The following is an 18,583-nucleotide window of genomic DNA, read 5'->3' as shown; positions in this document are numbered from 1 at the left end:
TGTGCATTCTGACACAGCAGTTATGATTGCGCTAGAGGAGTGCTCTGTGGATTCGTCTATACACAGCAAACTGTTGAGTGTTTATTTAACTCTGAAAGTATGAAAAAAGTTTGCGTGTGTGTGTGTGCGCGCCTGTGCGTGCGCGTGTGTGTGTGTGAGTTTGTACCTGTAGAATGCTGGCTCCTGCGGGTACGTTCTCTAATATGCTGGTCTCATAGCTGTTCTGGAGGAAGATGGGTCTGTTGTCATTGACATCCAGAACCTCCACGTACACCGTGGCTGTGCCTGTGTTCCGGCTGCCTGCGGGACCATTGTCTGCAATAGATTTGTAGATTCACTTAGTTTATATTGATTGATAAATAGCTGGTTTATTTCAATGGGGCGTGTCACACACAAATCATCTGTAATATAGTTGTATCACACCACAATGATCTAGCAAAGGTTTATTTCATACAACAGATATAAATCACCAGCTCTTAGACGGGCGTTGGTTGAAGGTTGACCATGTAAGCCCTATTTTATACTTTGTTGTATAATTGTTGTTATTGTTGCTATATATAAATATGTATTGTGTGTGTGTGTATGTGTGTGTGTGTGTGTGTGTGTGTGTGTGTGGGGGGGTGTGTGTGTGTGTGTGTGTGTGTATATATATATATATATATATATATATAGCAACATATATATTTACTTATATATACGTTTACAGAATAGAATGTGATAACTGTCAAGAGAACTGTGAAAGAAACAATTGGTTGAATTTAGACGATTGTATTAATCACACACAAAAACCAAAACAAAGGATGGGATCATGTGGTGTTAAACAGGTTGTGAAATATGCAGCTGATTCTAAGTTAGCGCAACATGGGTAAATCTAGAATGTTGTCCTCGGTCATGTTTTCTCCCCTGTCCCATCCGTCCACACGACCCGTCAGTAATGTTGACACCGTGTCACCCTTACTCCACAGCACAGCTTTACACAACAGGAAAACCTCAAGGGTTTTTTGTTCTTTCTTGACAGGAACAGAGAGAGTTGAGCAACGCTTTGAAATCACTGCAGAACATGCAACAACTCTTTTTCTTCTCTCTTCCCCCTTCCGGTTCGGTGCAATCTTAAGCCGTTCAATCCGGGAATGCATCTGTGTAATTTTTAGATTTCTTTCGCTATTCAAAAATAGCAGATATACAAGCTCATAGCGTGGGGTCCCTGGAATAAAATATTAATATAAAATAGAGATGGGGGGGGTACGCGGACAAATACATATCATTTTTATGGGGTCCTTGACATGAAAAAAGTTTGAGAACCACTGATGTTATAGCAACATAAGTTCTTTTTAAAAAAAAACCTGTTAAAAGACATTTGTAGAATGAAGAAGAAGAAGAAGATTTGAGTTAGAAATGTTCGCTTTAAAAAACATATATATTCAAAGATTTGCACAAAATAATGTTCACGATAAAAAAATAATACATATAGCAGATCGTGGCACCAAAGTGCCACGCTACGAGCTTGTAGATCTGCTATTTTTGAATAGCCCAAAGTACAAAATAATGGTTATAGCTAAAAATCTAAAATGACACAGTATGCGTTCCCGGTCTTAATGGGTTAAAGACACGGTTAAAAGAACACCTTTGAAGAAGATGACATACAAAAAAACAAGGCAGGTGAAAAAAAGTACCAAATCAAGTCCCCGCCCCCAGCCAGACAACAAAGCTCCTTGGTATAAAACAAAGACAAAGTTAAAAGCTTTTCATCATAAAAGTGAATGAGATTATAATAACTCACCTATAGCTTCTATGACCAGAGTGTACGCTGCCTGGGTCTCTCTGTCCAAACCCACCACCGTGCGGACCACACCGTCACGAAAGCCCACGCTGAATTTACCATCCTGGTTACCACCTGAAGAGCAAAACAACACAGAGAATGGAAACAATCTATAGACTGAAATATATGCTGTCTGGTGCATGTCCACCTACTGTGCATGCACACACACAGTCACTCACACGCGCACACACACACACACACACACACACACACACACACACACACACACACACACACACACACACACACACACACACACACACACACACACACACACACACACACACACGCACACACACACACACACACACACACACACAGGGGCGCCGATGACGTGGGGGCGTCGGGGCTAGCGCCCCCACAGTCAATTGGTCAGCCCCCTCATGAATCTCAGATGTCAGGCTCAAACTTACAGTACCATTACTATTACCATTACTATAGCGGGGCGCAGATAGGTGTTAACGCGCCGTTGACACCTAGAACAATTGCCCAGACAGAGAAACGGCTCGCGGCGGGGGGGGGGCGGGGCTATTGCGGCTCGAAAAATCGAACACAACTTGTTTAGACCAGGGGGACTCGGCACCAAGCGTCATGTGAACCATGGCTATGGCTGTGTGCTAAACATGTTCTGCAGGTTTTGGCTCTGCCGTGTGCCCTTATTGAAATGAAGGGTCGCTATGCTGTGTCCCTTGACTCCCTCGTCCTGTGTGCACTAACAGTCACTCACTGCATGCACTGAATACCAGTGGTGGAAAAAGTACTAAAATGTTTTACTTAAACAAAAGTATAAATTCTGCGGTGTAAAAATACTCTATTACAAGTAAAAGTAAGGTATTCAAAATGTACTTGAGTAAAAGTAGAAAAGTATTGGTATCAAAATGTATTTAAAGTACCAAAAGTAAAAGTACTCATTATGCAGAAGGTCCCATTTCACAAGTTTTCAAACGTGTAAAATGTATACAAATTCTTTGAAAATAGCAGATCTACAAGCTCACAACGCATCGCAAATCTGCTATTTTCAAATTGCCAAAGTATATATACTGTATAAGTGGTTTTGTAATAATAATAATCAAAATCTACAAAGTAACTATAGTAAATAAAGTTATCAAATAATTGTAGTGGAGTAAAAGTACAATATTTGTGTGTAGTGGAGTAGAAGTAACTATAGGCTACTACTAAAATAAGTACTTTTATTTAAGTAAAACATTTGAGGATGGGACACACTGAAGGATGGGTAGAGTGTTGTTAATGTTGTTTTATGGTCATTTAATGAATTAATTAAGCAAAGAAAATCGCGCGCCTATATGCCCACGACGCAGTGGGTGGAAGGGGGGTGGTGGTCAAGTTCAGCCCCCATGGTCGCGCACAAAAGTCAGCGCCCCTGCACACACACACACACACACACACAGACCTGTGATGAAGTAGCTGAGCTCGGCGTTGAGGCCGGCGTCGTTGTCGGAGCAGTTGAGGCGGGCCACCAGGTGGTCCCTGGGGACGCTCTCCTGCAGGGACACGTTGTACAGCGGGGGGTAGAAGGTGGGTATGGCATCGTTCACGTCCAGGACTGTCCCACACACACACACACAGGTATAGAGACACAGAGACACATACAATGAGACAAGAAAACTACAGTGACGTTGTAATTCAATAAGTTGTAATTCAATCTTGATCTATACATAGTTTTTTCACCTCAATTTGAATTTGGCTTTTTGCTGGGTTGAACCCTGCAAAACCCTGCAACGGACCCCGCAACAACTCCTCAACGGACCCCGCAACAACCCCGCAAAGGACCCCGCAACAACCCCGCAAAGTACCCCGCAACAACTCCTCAACGGACCCCGCAACAACCCCGCAAAGGACCCCGCAACAACCCCGCAAAGTACCCCGCAACAACCCCGCAAAGTACCCCGCAACAACCCCGCAAAGGACCCCGCAACAACACCGCAAAGTACCCCGCAACAACCCCGCAAAGGACCCCGCAACAACCCCGCAAATGACCCCGCAACAACCCCGCAAAGTACCCCGCAACAACCCCGCAAAGTACCCCGCAACAACCCCGCAAAGGACCCCGCAACAACCCCGCAATGTCCTTTAGGGTCAATCCTAAAGGACATCCCCCCCAACTATGAGCACCTAGTATCAAAACCACCGTTTAGGTGGACTCCCCCCTAAAAGGTGATAGGGTGATCACCTCATTTGGTAGCATGCAGGCGCCTTAAGTAATGTCACACCCAATTAGGCCCTAACTGGATCTAACTGGATCTATCAGTATGAAAGTCAGTCGGCTGGTGTCTGACTGACAGGATGCACGCTGTATGAGATCTGTGCCTTTATCTCTATCTATTTGTTACAGGAGAACATTTATGCCAATTGCACTGATGGTGGTCAAGGACTGAAACATTTGCTGCTTTTTAAATTCACTTATAATTTTTTTTAATTAAAATGAAAATTAAATGAAAGACACCAGTTTTTCATCAATCTTATCCAACCATTTTAAGTCTCAATTAATAATCATAAAGTTCGAAAAGTCTTCCATGGTTGTGCATTATTGATTTCTGTCATCCAGGTGTTGCTAATTTACAACCCAGACTACTTTCAATAATTAGAATTACATTGTAAAGTGTGGTGTGAACATAGATTTTTTTGTTTTGTTGCTGAAAACATATTCTACACATCTGTTCTCATTAGCAGTATTACAGAGAAATAATCTACCCCCACGTGTCATGCTTGGGCCTATCAGAATGGCATATTTGCCTAGGTGTAAATCACATTCATATATCATATTAATTTGCAGTAAGTCAAACAAGTTATCTCGTAGAGGCTTTCAACCAGTAGAGGGTGCTTACTGCTTTCTTACTCAGCAGTCTGAGAGTAAGGTTCATTATCTTTTTTTCTCAGTCTTCCTTTCTTTTTTGATAGGTGAGTGGGCGGTTCATATACAGTACGTTGCTATTTCTTTTCTCTTTCTTTTATTGAGAGCGCTTAGTCAAGCATTAGTAGTAGGAGAGAAATCTATGAGTCAACATTCAATCCCAGTCTCAGAAAGGTCACTCTCACACAGTCAAATCCCCAGTGTTAATATAATGAGTCCATGTGTTTCCATTTGTACACCCTCTTAAGTTAAATTAACTCTTTACTGCGTTCTGTCAAACCGTTTCATGGCCAGCAAAATAAGCCTGGGCTAAATATTCCATACTGAAAAAACGAACAAAAAACATCACATTATGCCTCTATGTACAAAACAAATTCTCTTTCATATATGTTATTACATATTTTGGTGGCCCTTTTCTTTTTTTACATTGACACATTTGAAAGATATTAACCCTTTAAGACCAGGAAAGCATCATTTGTGTCATTTTAAGATTTCTTTGGCTATAAAAAAATAGCAGATCTACAAGAGCTTGTAGATCTGAAAATAAATTTTTATCTCAAATCTTTGCTTCTGGGGATTCTACAAATCCTAATCCTTTTTTGGAAAAACACTTATGTTGCTGTAATATCAGTGGTTCTCAAACTTTTCCATGTCAAGGACCCCTAAAATGATATGTATTTGTCTGCGGACCGCCCCCCCCGCCCCCTCCGCCCCCCATCTCAAAATATTGTGTTCCAGGGACCCCCAGAAGCAAAGATTTGAGTTAGAAATGTATATATATGTTCAAAGATTTGCACACTTTTTCAAGATCTTTCAATCTGCTATTTTTGAATAGCCAGAGAAATCTAAAATGACAGAGATGCGTTGAATGAGCTAATACATTTTATTTAATTGTGAGCTTTCTAATCAAACACAGACTACAGTCTCTCACCCACGATGGTGAGTGTGGAGGTGGAGGTACGGGGGAACTTGCCCGCGTCGTACGCTATGATCCTCAGATGGTACAGGCTGATCTGCTCGCGGTCCAGGGTCACCGTGGAGGTCAGCACGCCCGTGGAGGTGTTCAGGTGGAAGTCTAGACGGGGCATGCCCACCTGTAGCACCATGGTCACCATGCCGTTCTTATCCTCGTCTGGGTCCTCCACCTGAACCTGGTGGGACGTAAGGAGAGAGAGAACATACATACAGGGGAACAAAGGAACAAAGGAAAGGACATGTTTAGACCATTGGTTCTCAACCTGCGGGTATATGTATTATATATTATATTATATATATTAATATATATATATATAAGACTTTTTCATGTCAAGGACCCGACAATGTATATGTAGCCTATTTGGCCCCGGACCCCCATCTCAAAATATTTTGTTCCAGGGACCCCCAGAAGCAAAGATTTGAGTTACAAATTATAGCTTTAAAAATATGTATTCAAAGATTTGCACACATGTTCTCGATTTTTCAAAAATAGCAGATCTGCGAGTGAGCTTGTAGATCTGCTATTTTCCAAAATATTTGTATACATTTGAAAACTTTAAATGGGACATTCTGCATAATGAGTACTTTCTACTTTTGGTTCTTTAAGTACATTTTGATGCCAATGCTTTTGTACTTTTACTCAAGTAAATGTTGAATTCTGGACTTTTACTTGTAACAAGAGTATTTCTACATTGTAGTATTGATACTTTTACGTAATTTTTTTTATTGCACATATGAGTTTCATGCAGTAAACTTATACATCCAGTCCTACCTAAGAGCAGGGTCTAAATTTCTCAATGGAGAGCAGGGAGACCGCCCTCCAACCACTGCAGATGTGCCAGTTATAATGTATTTACCTACTCTACTGTACAGATTGCTTGAAATAACATTCATTAAAATACGTTTAAAGATTGCAGGTTTCAATGAACACTGAGGATGTCAATGTATACAAGTTGTGCATGGCAGAGGATGCTCTTACCTTGAAGACAGAGGAGCCAGTGGGCAGGCCCTCTGGCACCTCGGCCACAAAGGGCAGGTTGAGGAAGGCGGGGTCGTTGTCATTGAGATCCAGCAGGTTCACATAGACCGTGGTGCTTGTCGAGGCGCGCAATGGGGGCGTGCCGCCTACAGAGGGCGCCAGAGGGACACACACGTGTGTCACACAGTACCAAAAAAGTTTATTAGGCACAAAGTTTCATAGTCAATATAAAAAATAAAATAATAAACTCGAGGAATGAGGCTCGCGGTAGCAGGCTAATCGTTGAGCATCGAAGACCCCCTGCTAAGCATGAAATAAAGCAATTGTGGCTTGCCAACAGATGTGCTGGTTGCCATGCTGTTCCAGTCAAAAGCACTCAAATGGAAAGAGACGGACAGACACACATGGATGCTCATACGTGTGCATGTGTAAATGCACACGTGCACACGTTCTGTCCCGCTTTGTCACACACACACACACACACACACACACGAGCGCACACACACACACACACACACACACACACACACATGTATGTTCTCATGTGCTTGCACACATTCTCTGTGTCTCTCTCTCTCTCTCTCAAACACCCAAATGTGCACCCATACACACACACACACACACACACACACACACACACACACACACACACACACACACACACACACACACACACACACACACACACACACACACACACACACACACACACACACACACACACACACACACACACACACACACACACACTCATATCATACACTTGCACACATTCTCAGACACACATACAAGCACCGATGCACACAGCATGCACACACACGCACACACACACACACACACACACACACACACACACACGCACACGCACACAAACTCACGGTCGACAGCGGAGATGACGATGGTTCTCATGAGCAGGGCCTCCCTGGAGTCAGAGCTCTCTCGGTCCAGGGTGATGACGCGGGTGCGAATCCTCCCCGTGCTGCTGTTGATGGCGTAGTACGGGTTGGGAGTGATGCTGTACACCACCGTCCCGTTGTCCCCGTCGTCAGGGTCCACCGCCAGCACCTGGGCCACGACACGAGATGACAAAGCAAACAGTGTTGATTTCGTCGACTAAAACGGTGACGAAAAATGTTTGTCTGCTTTTTTCACTGACGAAAACTAAATAAAAACTACGCTGTGATGACTAAAACTGAGTTCTTTTAGTGAACTCCTCTCGTGTCTTTGTTTTCGGTGTACACTGCAAACTCTCTCGAGTGACAATTTAAACCACATTAACCCTGGTGTCCTTATTTCGGGTACGTCATTACCCCATGGAGACCTAGAACGCATCTGTGTCATAAATATATTGACAATTTCGTCAACAAATAAATCTAGACTAAAATGTTAGTGAGGGACGAGTGGAGAAGAGATCCAGTAGAACTAAAAGACAAGTCATTTTATGTTTGGTTGTGCTCGGGTGTTGTGCTCGGAAAATAGCAGATCTACAAGCTCACAACGCGTCGCGCTGCGACGCGTTGTGAGCTTGTAGATCTGCTATTTTCAGCATTTTCAACCAAGTGTAAAATCAGCCATTATGACGCCATCAAGGCACCACCAGAATACATTTTACTCGACTAAATCAACTGTAGATTAAGTCGACTAAAATCTTATGATATTTAGTCGACTAAAACTAGACAAAAACTAAAACATTTCAGATGACTAAAATATGACTCAAACTAAATGGAAATGTATTCTAAAGACTATGACTAAAACTAAATAAAAAGATTGCTGTCAAAATCAACAAGAAAGAAAAAGAGGTTGAGCATCAACAATGGGTTTTCTCAGTGGAGTGCTAGACCCAAAATCCAGCATACACATCAAAAGTAGGAATTGAATAAATCAATCAAATGGAGGACAAAGTACTCACATTTCCACTTTTTGTATTGGCACACACCAATAAACGAACAAGATGACAAGCATCACAGTGTTGAATGTGTCTGTCTGTCCATCTAAAGCAGTGGTTCTCAAACTTTTTCCCGTTTCAATGACTCCCATACATGTATAACCCCCTCAAGGAGCCCTGAGGGGTCCCTGGAGGCCACTTTTGGAACCGCTGATCTAAACTTTAAACCTCGGCTTCCCCTGCTGCTGCTTTTCAAGACGTATTTCCTATTCTGTAGAGGAATGTGAAACTGTGTATCTGAGAATAGTGGTGAGAACGCATCAGTGTCATTTTAGATTTATTTGGGTATTCAAAAATAGCAGATATACAAGCTCTAAGCTTGTAGATCTGCTGTTTTTGAAAAGTGAACATTTGTGCAAATCTTTCAATATATATTTTTAAAAGCGAACATTTGTAAAATATGTTGTTCCAGGGACCCCCAGAAGCAAAGATTTGAGTTACAAATGTTCTCTTTAAAAAATATATATTCAAAGATTTGCAAATGTCCACGATTTTTCAAAAATAGCAGATGCAAGCTCATAGCACGGCACTTGGTGCCACACTATGAGCTTGTAGATCTGCTATTTTTTTGAATAACCAAAGCATAAAATAATGGTTATTATGGCTCAAATCTAAAATGACACAGATGCGTTCCCGGATGGAACAGGTTAATGTGAGACGTTGTGTATTTCCTATTCTGTAGAGGAATGTGAAACTGTGTATCTAAGAATATAGGGGTGAGTGACCATAAGCTGAATGATTATTGTCTCCGCCAGGCCGAAAGGCATGGCGAGAGAGTATGTTTTACCCCCTGTCCGTCCGTTTGTGTGTCCGTTTGTCCATCTGTCTGTGAACAGCTAATCTCAGGCACCGTTGGCCCGGTCGCTGTGAAACTGTGCACGCACACTCCCTGGATGCCAATTCAGAACCTCTGCCCCAAATTTTTCACATGGGCCTGTTATAGCGCCACCAGGAGGCCAATTTGTGCAAAACCCTTTTACTCCTACAGATTTTATCCAAACGTCCTGCAATTCGGTACACAGTATCTCTATAGTCATGTGATCAACACGGATCTGTCCGATTGTCCATATTCCATCCTCATTGGCTAAGGTTGGCTTCCAAAATTTGCAGGATTGGTCCGTTTTGAACAAAATGCCTCAAATCATGAACGCAGCTTGCGCTTTCCGTGCAATTTCACACGCAAATTCCCATTAGGCAGAGGAAGAAATGCCAGCCTTTTCACATTGGCCTGTTATAGCGCCACCAGCAGGTCTAATTTAGCAAAACACATTTTTGGAACAAAATGCCTCAAATCATGAATGCAAGGTCCGATTGCCGTGAAAGGCCTAAGAATAAATCGCACCCTTTTCACATTGGCCTATTATAGCGCCACCAGGAGGCCACAATAACCTACCTAACCTGGCGGAGACCTGTGCTCCGAGGAGCACTTTTTCTAGTTAGACATGAGGCCATCTGGGAATCTGAAGGTCCCCGGTTTGCCCCCCCCCCAGCCTGCCCAGTCCTATGTGTCCCTGAGCAAGACACTCAACCTCTAACTGCTCCCCGGGAGCTGTATCCTAACGCCCACGGCTTCTCACAGTTGGGATGTGTAAATGCAGAGAACACATTTCATGTATGGGCAATTGTATACAGTGACAAAAAATACCCCAAAGGAGTGGGGACTGAATTATACATTAGTTTGAATAAGGTAGGAAGGTAAATACAAGGGAAAGCGGAACAAAGGAGGGCTGAAGAAAGGAGGTATATAGGGACAGAAAGTACAGTATAGAGTGAAGTGGAGTGGGGCTTTATTTAATCACTTAAACCCAACATACTTCGCCAGGGGTCTCTACTTGGCCCACTCCTTTTTCCCCACGTACACCAAATCTCTACGCTAAAAAAAGCCGATCTAGAACAGTGGTTCTCAACCTTTTCAGGCCGTGATCCCCCAAAATAATCTGGGGACCCCCAATTTAGTTTGACTCCGTTCCACAGATATATATTGTGAAAATAGCAGATCCACAAGCTCACAACACCTCGCGTTGTGAGCTTGTAAATCTGCTATTTTCACAATATTTGCCTCTTTCTTATATGAATTGACAATTTGGCCAATGTTTCATAGTATAGTTTATTGATTACTTTTGATGCAGTAATGTTCTTTTTTTCTTCTTCTTTTTTTTGGTATTAAAAAGGTCTTAAAAGGCCTTAAATTGTTACTTCACTATCATCTGGGGATCCCCCCAAAATCATGTGGGGACCCAAAGGTGAGAACCACAGATCTACAACCTCACGTGAGCTCCAACGTGGATCTTGGACTCCATGTGGTCAGCCTTTGATGTCAGTCATCTATGACGTCATATCTGTGACCTGACGGAGTACGGTACTGGGTGTCGAGACGGTCGGATAGGCGGATGTACAGAAATGCAGATCACACCGATATATATATAGGCATATATGGAGATCCGGTGGTCGAGAACCGCCGATCCCATATATGGGCATATATTTATGGGGATATATCGGGGGTCTCCGTACTGTATATTGGCATGAAAAGGACAGACAGATACTGAGATCTTCATATATGGGCATAAAAGGGACACAGGCAGACTGACGGGTACAACAGGTACTCTGACAATGGGTACAACAGGTACAACAGGTATTGAATAACCGGGTGGGGGCAAGCATTCCCAACTTGCATTGTTCCCGACTTGCATCGTTCTCGAGTAGGCCGGTCTACTAAGTAAAAAAAAATTATGTTGGAGACATTTCTGTGGCCTGCTGGCCACAAGAAATGTGCTGTTGATTGGTCCAACGGTTTAGCTCCGGAGACGGACAGACACCCAGACCGGCCGTATAATAAATGGTATAGCGCTTTTATCCAAAGCGCTTTTCATAGATTGTGCATTAAATTCACCCATTCACACACACATTCATACACCGATGGCGGAGGAAACCATGCAAGGCACCAAACTGCTCATCGGGAGCAATTAGGGGTTCAGCGTCTTGCTCAAGAACACTAACTCTGGGGGAGCCTGGGATCAAACCATCCGGCCGCTCCACCGGCCACTCTACCCCCTGAGCCACTGCTGCCCCGGCTCGGCTACTGGACTTCTAGACTCCTGCAGAGCCACGTCATAAAAATAAAGATGTGACTTCTAACGTGGACCTCGGCTGTCATGTTTCTACTGACAAAAAAATACATTACATACATGAACATATATTCGTATATATCTGTCAAAAGGACAAAACACAAAAAGCTTGAGAGCTTATCTCCATTGTGGTCCTTTAACCATTTAAACCCCAGCTAAGCGTCCATATTGCGGGGAAAGCTTTCACTGAAAATAGCAGGTCGACAAGCTCGCAACACTGAAAAAACGCTGAAAATAGCCGATCGATAAGCTTGTCGACCTGATATTTTAAGCGAAAGCTTTCCCCACAATAACAGAAAACTGAAAATACACTAGCGTAGAGCCCTGAGGGACCACGCTCAACCCTATGGGGTTTAAGTGGTTAATATGGCCCAGCTAACACCCTTGCTCGGGCGTGTGCCTCACAGGGCTCCAGGCTCTCTGTCAGCGTGCCCGCCTTGTTCTTCAGCGCCAACATTTTTAATGAGTTGAAATGGTCTGCAGGTCCACATTCCTTCGGCGTCAACATGGCACACAAAAGGTCACCGTAGTGACGCCGAGGGCTTCCGCCCAATCACGTTGCAGGAAAACTTGAACATTTTCCAGACAAACACAAACACACAGAAAATGTAATCCCTATGACTCTCTCTGATCCAAGGGGCAAAGACAGAAATACACTGAATAGATGAATGAATTATACATCTATCACTATAAAACTATTGTCAGTGAGGATATGAATGATTATATGTGCGTTCTATCAACAATTTATATAATAGTGTGTGTATGTGTATATATACCTACCTACCTACATACATACGTACAGACAGACATACATACATACATATATACTGTCAACAGATCTTAAACAGTAAATATCTGGAGGTATACATCGTTGCTGTCAGGCAGAAACCATGTATCTCCATATTTCAACTTTTCATCTTTTTTTCCCCCTAAATTAATGCATTACTTCATCATACAAAGGTGTTGCTCAGAAGCGGTGAAAATAGCCGATCTACAAGCTCACACATATTGTTTTTAAAATAATAACAAAAAGGAACAGTTTTGGACATTCGAGGTTTCCACCCGACAGCAAACGTTTTTGTGTCAAGGACCCCCAAATTGATGTGTAATTGGTCGTGGACCTCCATCTGAAAAGGTTTCGTGCCAGGGACCCCCAGAAGAGAAGATTTTTGTTTAAAAAAGTAGTAAAAGTATTATTCAAAAACGTTCAAACACTTTTCACGATTTTTCAAAAACAATCAAAAATAGCAGATCTACAAGCTCGCAGCGTGGCACGAAGTGACGCACTGAGAGCTTGTAGATCTGCTATTTTTAAATAGCTAAGGTAACAGATTTTGCTGGGGGGACCCTCTGGAACCCCTTCCAAGGACCCCACTATGAGAACCAATGCTGTAATGTGCAGTCTCTTATCTTTAAAAGGCCCCCCGTCTTCACCCCGTCGCCCCCCCACCCCCCTCCCCCCCCTTCGTCCAACTGCCCTCTCACATCAGTCAGATGAAAGAAAAATGATACTGTCTCCGTTCTGACGCAGAGTGGTGATGGGTGATTAATGTGTGAGGCCGGGAGCCCGGGATAAAAAACACTGTCTGGTGTTTTAAAGAGCGGATCAATTATTCAACGCGCTGACGAAGAAACGCTGGAAACTGGTTAATTGGTCATTAGAGGAACAAAGGTTTCGCGGGTCTTTAATTATTAAGGGGACATGGTAGACAGACATCTCACTGGTCCATTGATTAGGCGGCGGCACGGGCCAAGGTAGGGGATATAAGATGAGGAGGGGGGAGGGGAGGGGGGGTAACGTATTCATGGCTGGCCATGGTCCAGGCATGGGCGGCTAATCAATCTGTGCCCGTGGAGAGAACATTAAAGAGCGGGCAAACACATTAGCCTCGTCTATTGAACTGCGGCCTTGTCTGAGTGTGGAGCGCGAAAGAACAAGAGAATATTGTTGTTGAATGAGATATTAGAGGTGGTTTTCTGTGTGTGTGGCAGAAGGTGTACAGGCAGCGAATGCAGGCCAACGGAGGCTTTGAGCGCTAGGGAGTACACTAGGATAGCGAGGAGAAGGTGTGTGTGTGTGTGTGTGTGTGTGTGTGTGTGTGTGTGCGCGCGTGTGCGTGCGTGTGCGTGCGTGTGCCTGATCCATGCACTGGCCACCAAATTCACCGGCTCACTGGACATCTCCACGAGGGCTCTTCAGGTGGTCCCTCGTCGCCATGGAAACACTGGCCGACCAGGGCCACTGTACACAGGCCCAATTATGGGAGTGTAAGGCCGGGTGGTCCGTGATATTGGAAAACGGTCAGGAGGGGGGGCAAGCTAGGGAACCTGGCACTGCAGTGCACAGACACACACACACACACACACACACACAGTGAAGTCCGGAGTGTCGATTTAACTCTGAAAGTATAGGTCTGTTTCTAACTACAAGAGGGTATACAGATGAACCAATTTGTAAAGGGTACATTTGTTTACAATTATGTACACCCTCTTGAGTTAAATGAACACTCAGGATTCTAAAGTGTAACACTCCAGATGTTGCTGCGTGCGGTTTGGTATTAAAATCAATGGATGCACCTTTAATGAACCTCGAGTGAAGAATAACTACATTTTTAGCACTACAAACACCAGCTCCCTTTCATCCTCTCTCTACTCCTCTCTTTAGTTCAGCGAGATAAGTTCCTGTTTCTTCCTCCTCGGCTAAGCAGTCGAGTCATTTGCTATGCATATGACTACGGGCTACATTTTAATTAGCAATCGGACTCCCTTAATTACACTCACCGGCGCCTCTTTAATTAATGGACAATCAGGGCTTAATTAACAACAACACACTGCCAAAGACACCAGCAGGAAAATGAGAGGAGTTTGTTATAATGGGTGCGATGTTTACGTTTGGATGACCTACAGTGTAGACTGTACGCCGATGTCATTGAACTGTCTTTTGTGATGTTAATGGATGTTAATATCCTGGCCGTATATATAGTCTCTATGAATTGAGTACAAAGGACCCCAATGGAAACAAGCCATATGGCTTTCTTGGGGTTTTAAATCCTATTAGCTGACCTTGTATTGAACTGTACTTTCGTGTGCTTTTTTTTCTGCAAACTTCAAATAAAGTATTCAATCAGTCAATCAAATGCAATGGTGGAAAAATGATTAAAAAGGTTACAAAGAAAATCCTATATAGGTGAGGTGCCTTCTTCAAATTGTGAGGAAGGCACGCTTGCTCTGAAATGTAGAGAAGCCCCCTATTCATATTTTAAAAGTTTCATACAGTTGAGTGGTTCTGCTTGAGAGGATAAAGCCAAAACTTTACTCACTCAAAAATCACCCAAGCACGCCGATGGAAAAATGAACCTGATGTTCTGGGAAGCAGACTTTCATCTCATCAGCCTATTGGTTCAACACCGACACTGTAAAAATTCGGAGTGTTCCTTTCACTCTGAGAGTTATAGCAGTTACACTCTCAGAGTTACAAGTGGATGAATGAAACCCTGAGGATTTTTACTGTGTGTCCCGAGATTGATGAGTCAGTCTCTGTTCTTTTTCCTACATGGTGAGGTAGAGTGGAGGTTTTTCAGGGCAAGGTCAGCGACAGAGAACTCACAGAGATGACGTCCGTGTCGATGGGGCTCCTCTCCACCACGTTGGCATGGTAGGGCTCGTCCTTCCATACGGGGGCATTGTCATTGACGTCCAGGATGGTGATATTCACCTGAAGAGGACAGGAAAACTGCGATGAAATTAACTGTTATTCCTCATCAAGGACCTTGGAGAATAAATACCCCTGGGACACCAAACAGACAGGCGGCGGGACAAATTCACTCAACTAGAAGTTCCTAGCATGGGCACCACATGTTTGACAGACAGACACAAAGAAATCCTCTGCAAAATTAGTGCACAACGCACGTCCCTGATCAAGGTTTCATTGAAATGTATACGTAATCCACACATGTACGTTTATAAATACCTTGTGTCAGTTTAGTTATATCACCAGCAGATCAAAGGATACGATTTGAAACGCAAGTGAAGGGTTTTGGCTGAACGAACAACATTCGTTATGGGAGTCACCCTCTCGAACGGCATGGTGATTAATCATTAACCCACAGGATTTGATATTGTCCGTCTTATTAAAAAAGACAATGTCTACATAAAAAGGAAACTTGGATGGCGTTTTTTGCAACATAGTAGCGCATTTGTGCCAAAGATTTTCGACACGCAGCAAAAAACGATTTATTTTGTCTTTTTTTTTTTTGCTGCTGAGCCTGTGTGTGTGTGTGTGTGTGTGTGGCTTTTGCGCATTCTCGCCAAACCTGCCGACAGCATAGAGTTATAATATATCGAGAGTCTAGAGGCAGGTAGTGGGTTGACTGCCGTGTCCTAACCAGTTCCATAGACCGATGTTGATGTAGGCAGAGCCATGGCTCTGGATTTAGGGAACAACACAACTCCTGTCTCTGTCTGTGTGTCCAGTGAAAAGGGGAGGGGCTGGTGAAAGGATGAGGAAAACAAACAGATCTTCAAGGCAACAACGCGTGGAGTTGCGACGCGTTGTTAGCTTGTTAGCTCGTTTCTCTAAAACTGTGAAGTAAATGACGTCAGACCACTTCAGTGCTAGTCTGGAATATTATTGCATAATAATGGAGTTTCACATACAAACTGTACATCGTGCAAGCACATTGGCGGTGCGGAAAGCAGCTCATGATATAGCCAGAGTACTGAGCAATATTTGTGGTAAGTGTGGAGTTATTTGGAGCACACGTCTGCTGTGAGAGACCCTCCCCAACGCTGACTCCGAACTCCATGGGTGACGTCCTCGATTAGGGTAGAATAAGGATGATCAGACCAAATGCCGCTTTGTGACAATTACTAATGTCAAAAGAGTGCACAGCTGTTACTCATCGGATTATACAGTATATTTCAGTTTGTATTCAGTCAGGTCTGTTTTTATTTATTTAACTGAAGGCTGCATTGCATAGATACACCGTGGAATAAATACAGAGGTGAGGAAAGGAGAGTTGGTTCAAACAGGGTGTGGAGGTTGGGCTTGTTACCGTGCAGATGCCAGTCTTCTGTAGCGGTCCTACCCCTCCGTCCACAGCTCTGACGATCAGGATGTACTCCGCCTTCTGTTCTCTGTCCAGGAGAGCTGTGGTAGTGATCTCCCCTAAACACACACACACACACATACAGTCACATGTATGCATACATACATAGTACATAGAGTCAGTGGTGTAAAGTAACATTTTCTCAAGTACTGTACTTAAGTTCAATTTTGAGGTACTTTTACTTTACTGGCGTATTTCAAATTGTCTATACTTTTACTTCTCCTCCATTACATCAAATATTTTACTTTTACTCCACTACAATTATTTGCAAACTTCAGTTACTAGTTACTTTGCAGATATAAATTATCACATTATAAAACATACATTAACCACTTTAGCCCTATTTTATACCTAGGCTATTTGAAAATAGACGATCTACAAGCTCACAACGCAACGCTTGTAAGGTTGCGTTGTGAGCTTGTAGCTTGTTGTGAGCTTACACACACGCACACACACACACACACACACACACACACACACACACACACACACACACACACACACACACACACACACACACACACACACACACACACACACACACACACACACACACACACACACACACACACACACACACACACAATGCAGTGGCTAGCACAGGGATATTGCCAACAGGGATTTCTTTGTCAGCAACTGTGCTCATCCAGTACACACGCACACAAACTCATGTGTGTTTATGCGCGCGCACACGCGCATACACAAAAGTGCACACACACACACACACACACACCTGAGCGCGTGTTGAGACGGAACTGGGAGGAACCCTCCAGGGAGTAGATGAGCGAGACCTGGCCAAACTCCCGCGAGGCGTCCAAATCAGTGGCATTCACAAACAGCACGGTGGCCCCTGCAGGGAGGGATGAGATGAGGATGGAAGTTCAAGTCAAAAGGTTGTGGTGCCAAGGAATAAAAAGAAAGAAACAGAGACGGGGCGGCCATAGCCCCATATGGGGCGGCCATAGCTGAGTGGTTAGTGAGCCCGCCTAGGGAACCAGCTGGCCCTGTTTGCCCCAGGTTCGATTCCAGGCTATCCCAGCATATGTGCCGATGATATGAAATTTGTCCCTGAGCAAGACTCTTAACCCCAATTGCTGACAGGTTCTCATTGGAAACAAGACCGCAAGGACTTTCATGAACGACCTGTTAAAAGGAATTATCCTTATCCTAGACGGGGGAGAGAGAGTTAGTTGACGATATAGTAATCTCCAGCAAAGAAGAGGTTACCTATTTGGGCTGTATTCTTGACAACAAACTGTCGGGGGAAAAATTGCATCAATAAAGTCAATCAAAGAACACGATTTTTGGCCAGGATTTCCTCTTTTGTCAACAAAAGTGCTCTCAATACTCTAGCTTCAGGCCTCATTCAATTCAATAATCAATCAATCAATCAATCAATCAATCAAGAGCGAGAGAGAGAGAGAGAGAGATAGCAGTGGCGGAGCGGTTTTACAGTTTGTTGGGAGGGTTATGGAGGACGTGTGTGTGAGGAACGAGAGACAGAGAGATGGAGAGACCGAAAAACAGACAGATTGACAGACAGACAGACAGACAAACAAACAGAGTAGCAGCAGTGGCAGCCAAAGACAGAACTAATTTGCGTGGCAGCGCCCCCACCGCATTGGCAGTGAGCGGGTTTATGGATTAGTGGATTATCAGCTTGTTTGGCACGGCCCCGTGGTTGGCAGGGGTCTGATCAATACCGTGGCAGACAAGAGGGGATGAGAGTCTGGCCTGAGCCCCAGGGTTACCCTGGAGCC

The 18,583-nt window shown here is 43.7% G+C and overlaps 1 protein-coding gene across 1 annotated transcript in view; it reads right to left on the bottom strand.

Annotated features, from left to right (window-relative positions):
• Positions 1 to 18,583, bottom strand: part of cdh23 (cadherin-related 23) — a 317,500-nt gene that overhangs the window by 81,509 nt on the left and 217,408 nt on the right. The window contains exons 19-27 of the mRNA XM_080448675.1: positions 17,557 to 17,673; positions 16,770 to 16,882; positions 15,323 to 15,430; positions 7,524 to 7,710; positions 6,646 to 6,791; positions 5,623 to 5,842; positions 3,231 to 3,383; positions 1,781 to 1,894; positions 167 to 315 (exon numbers count right to left, since the gene is read on the bottom strand). Coding sequence (XP_080304801.1) covers positions 167 to 315; positions 1,781 to 1,894; positions 3,231 to 3,383; positions 5,623 to 5,842; positions 6,646 to 6,791; positions 7,524 to 7,710; positions 15,323 to 15,430; positions 16,770 to 16,882; positions 17,557 to 17,673 — 1,307 coding nt within the window. The remainder of the gene's footprint in view (positions 1 to 166; positions 316 to 1,780; positions 1,895 to 3,230; positions 3,384 to 5,622; positions 5,843 to 6,645; positions 6,792 to 7,523; positions 7,711 to 15,322; positions 15,431 to 16,769; positions 16,883 to 17,556; positions 17,674 to 18,583) is intronic.

The sequence above is a fragment of the Gymnoscopelus braueri genome (assembly GCF_963280865.1).
Source record: "Gymnoscopelus braueri genome assembly, chromosome: 14".
Lineage (NCBI taxonomy): Eukaryota > Metazoa > Chordata > Actinopteri > Myctophiformes > Myctophidae > Gymnoscopelus > Gymnoscopelus braueri.
Note: the sequence above shows the minus strand (reverse complement) of the source record. Positions and strands in the feature narration are given on the sequence as shown.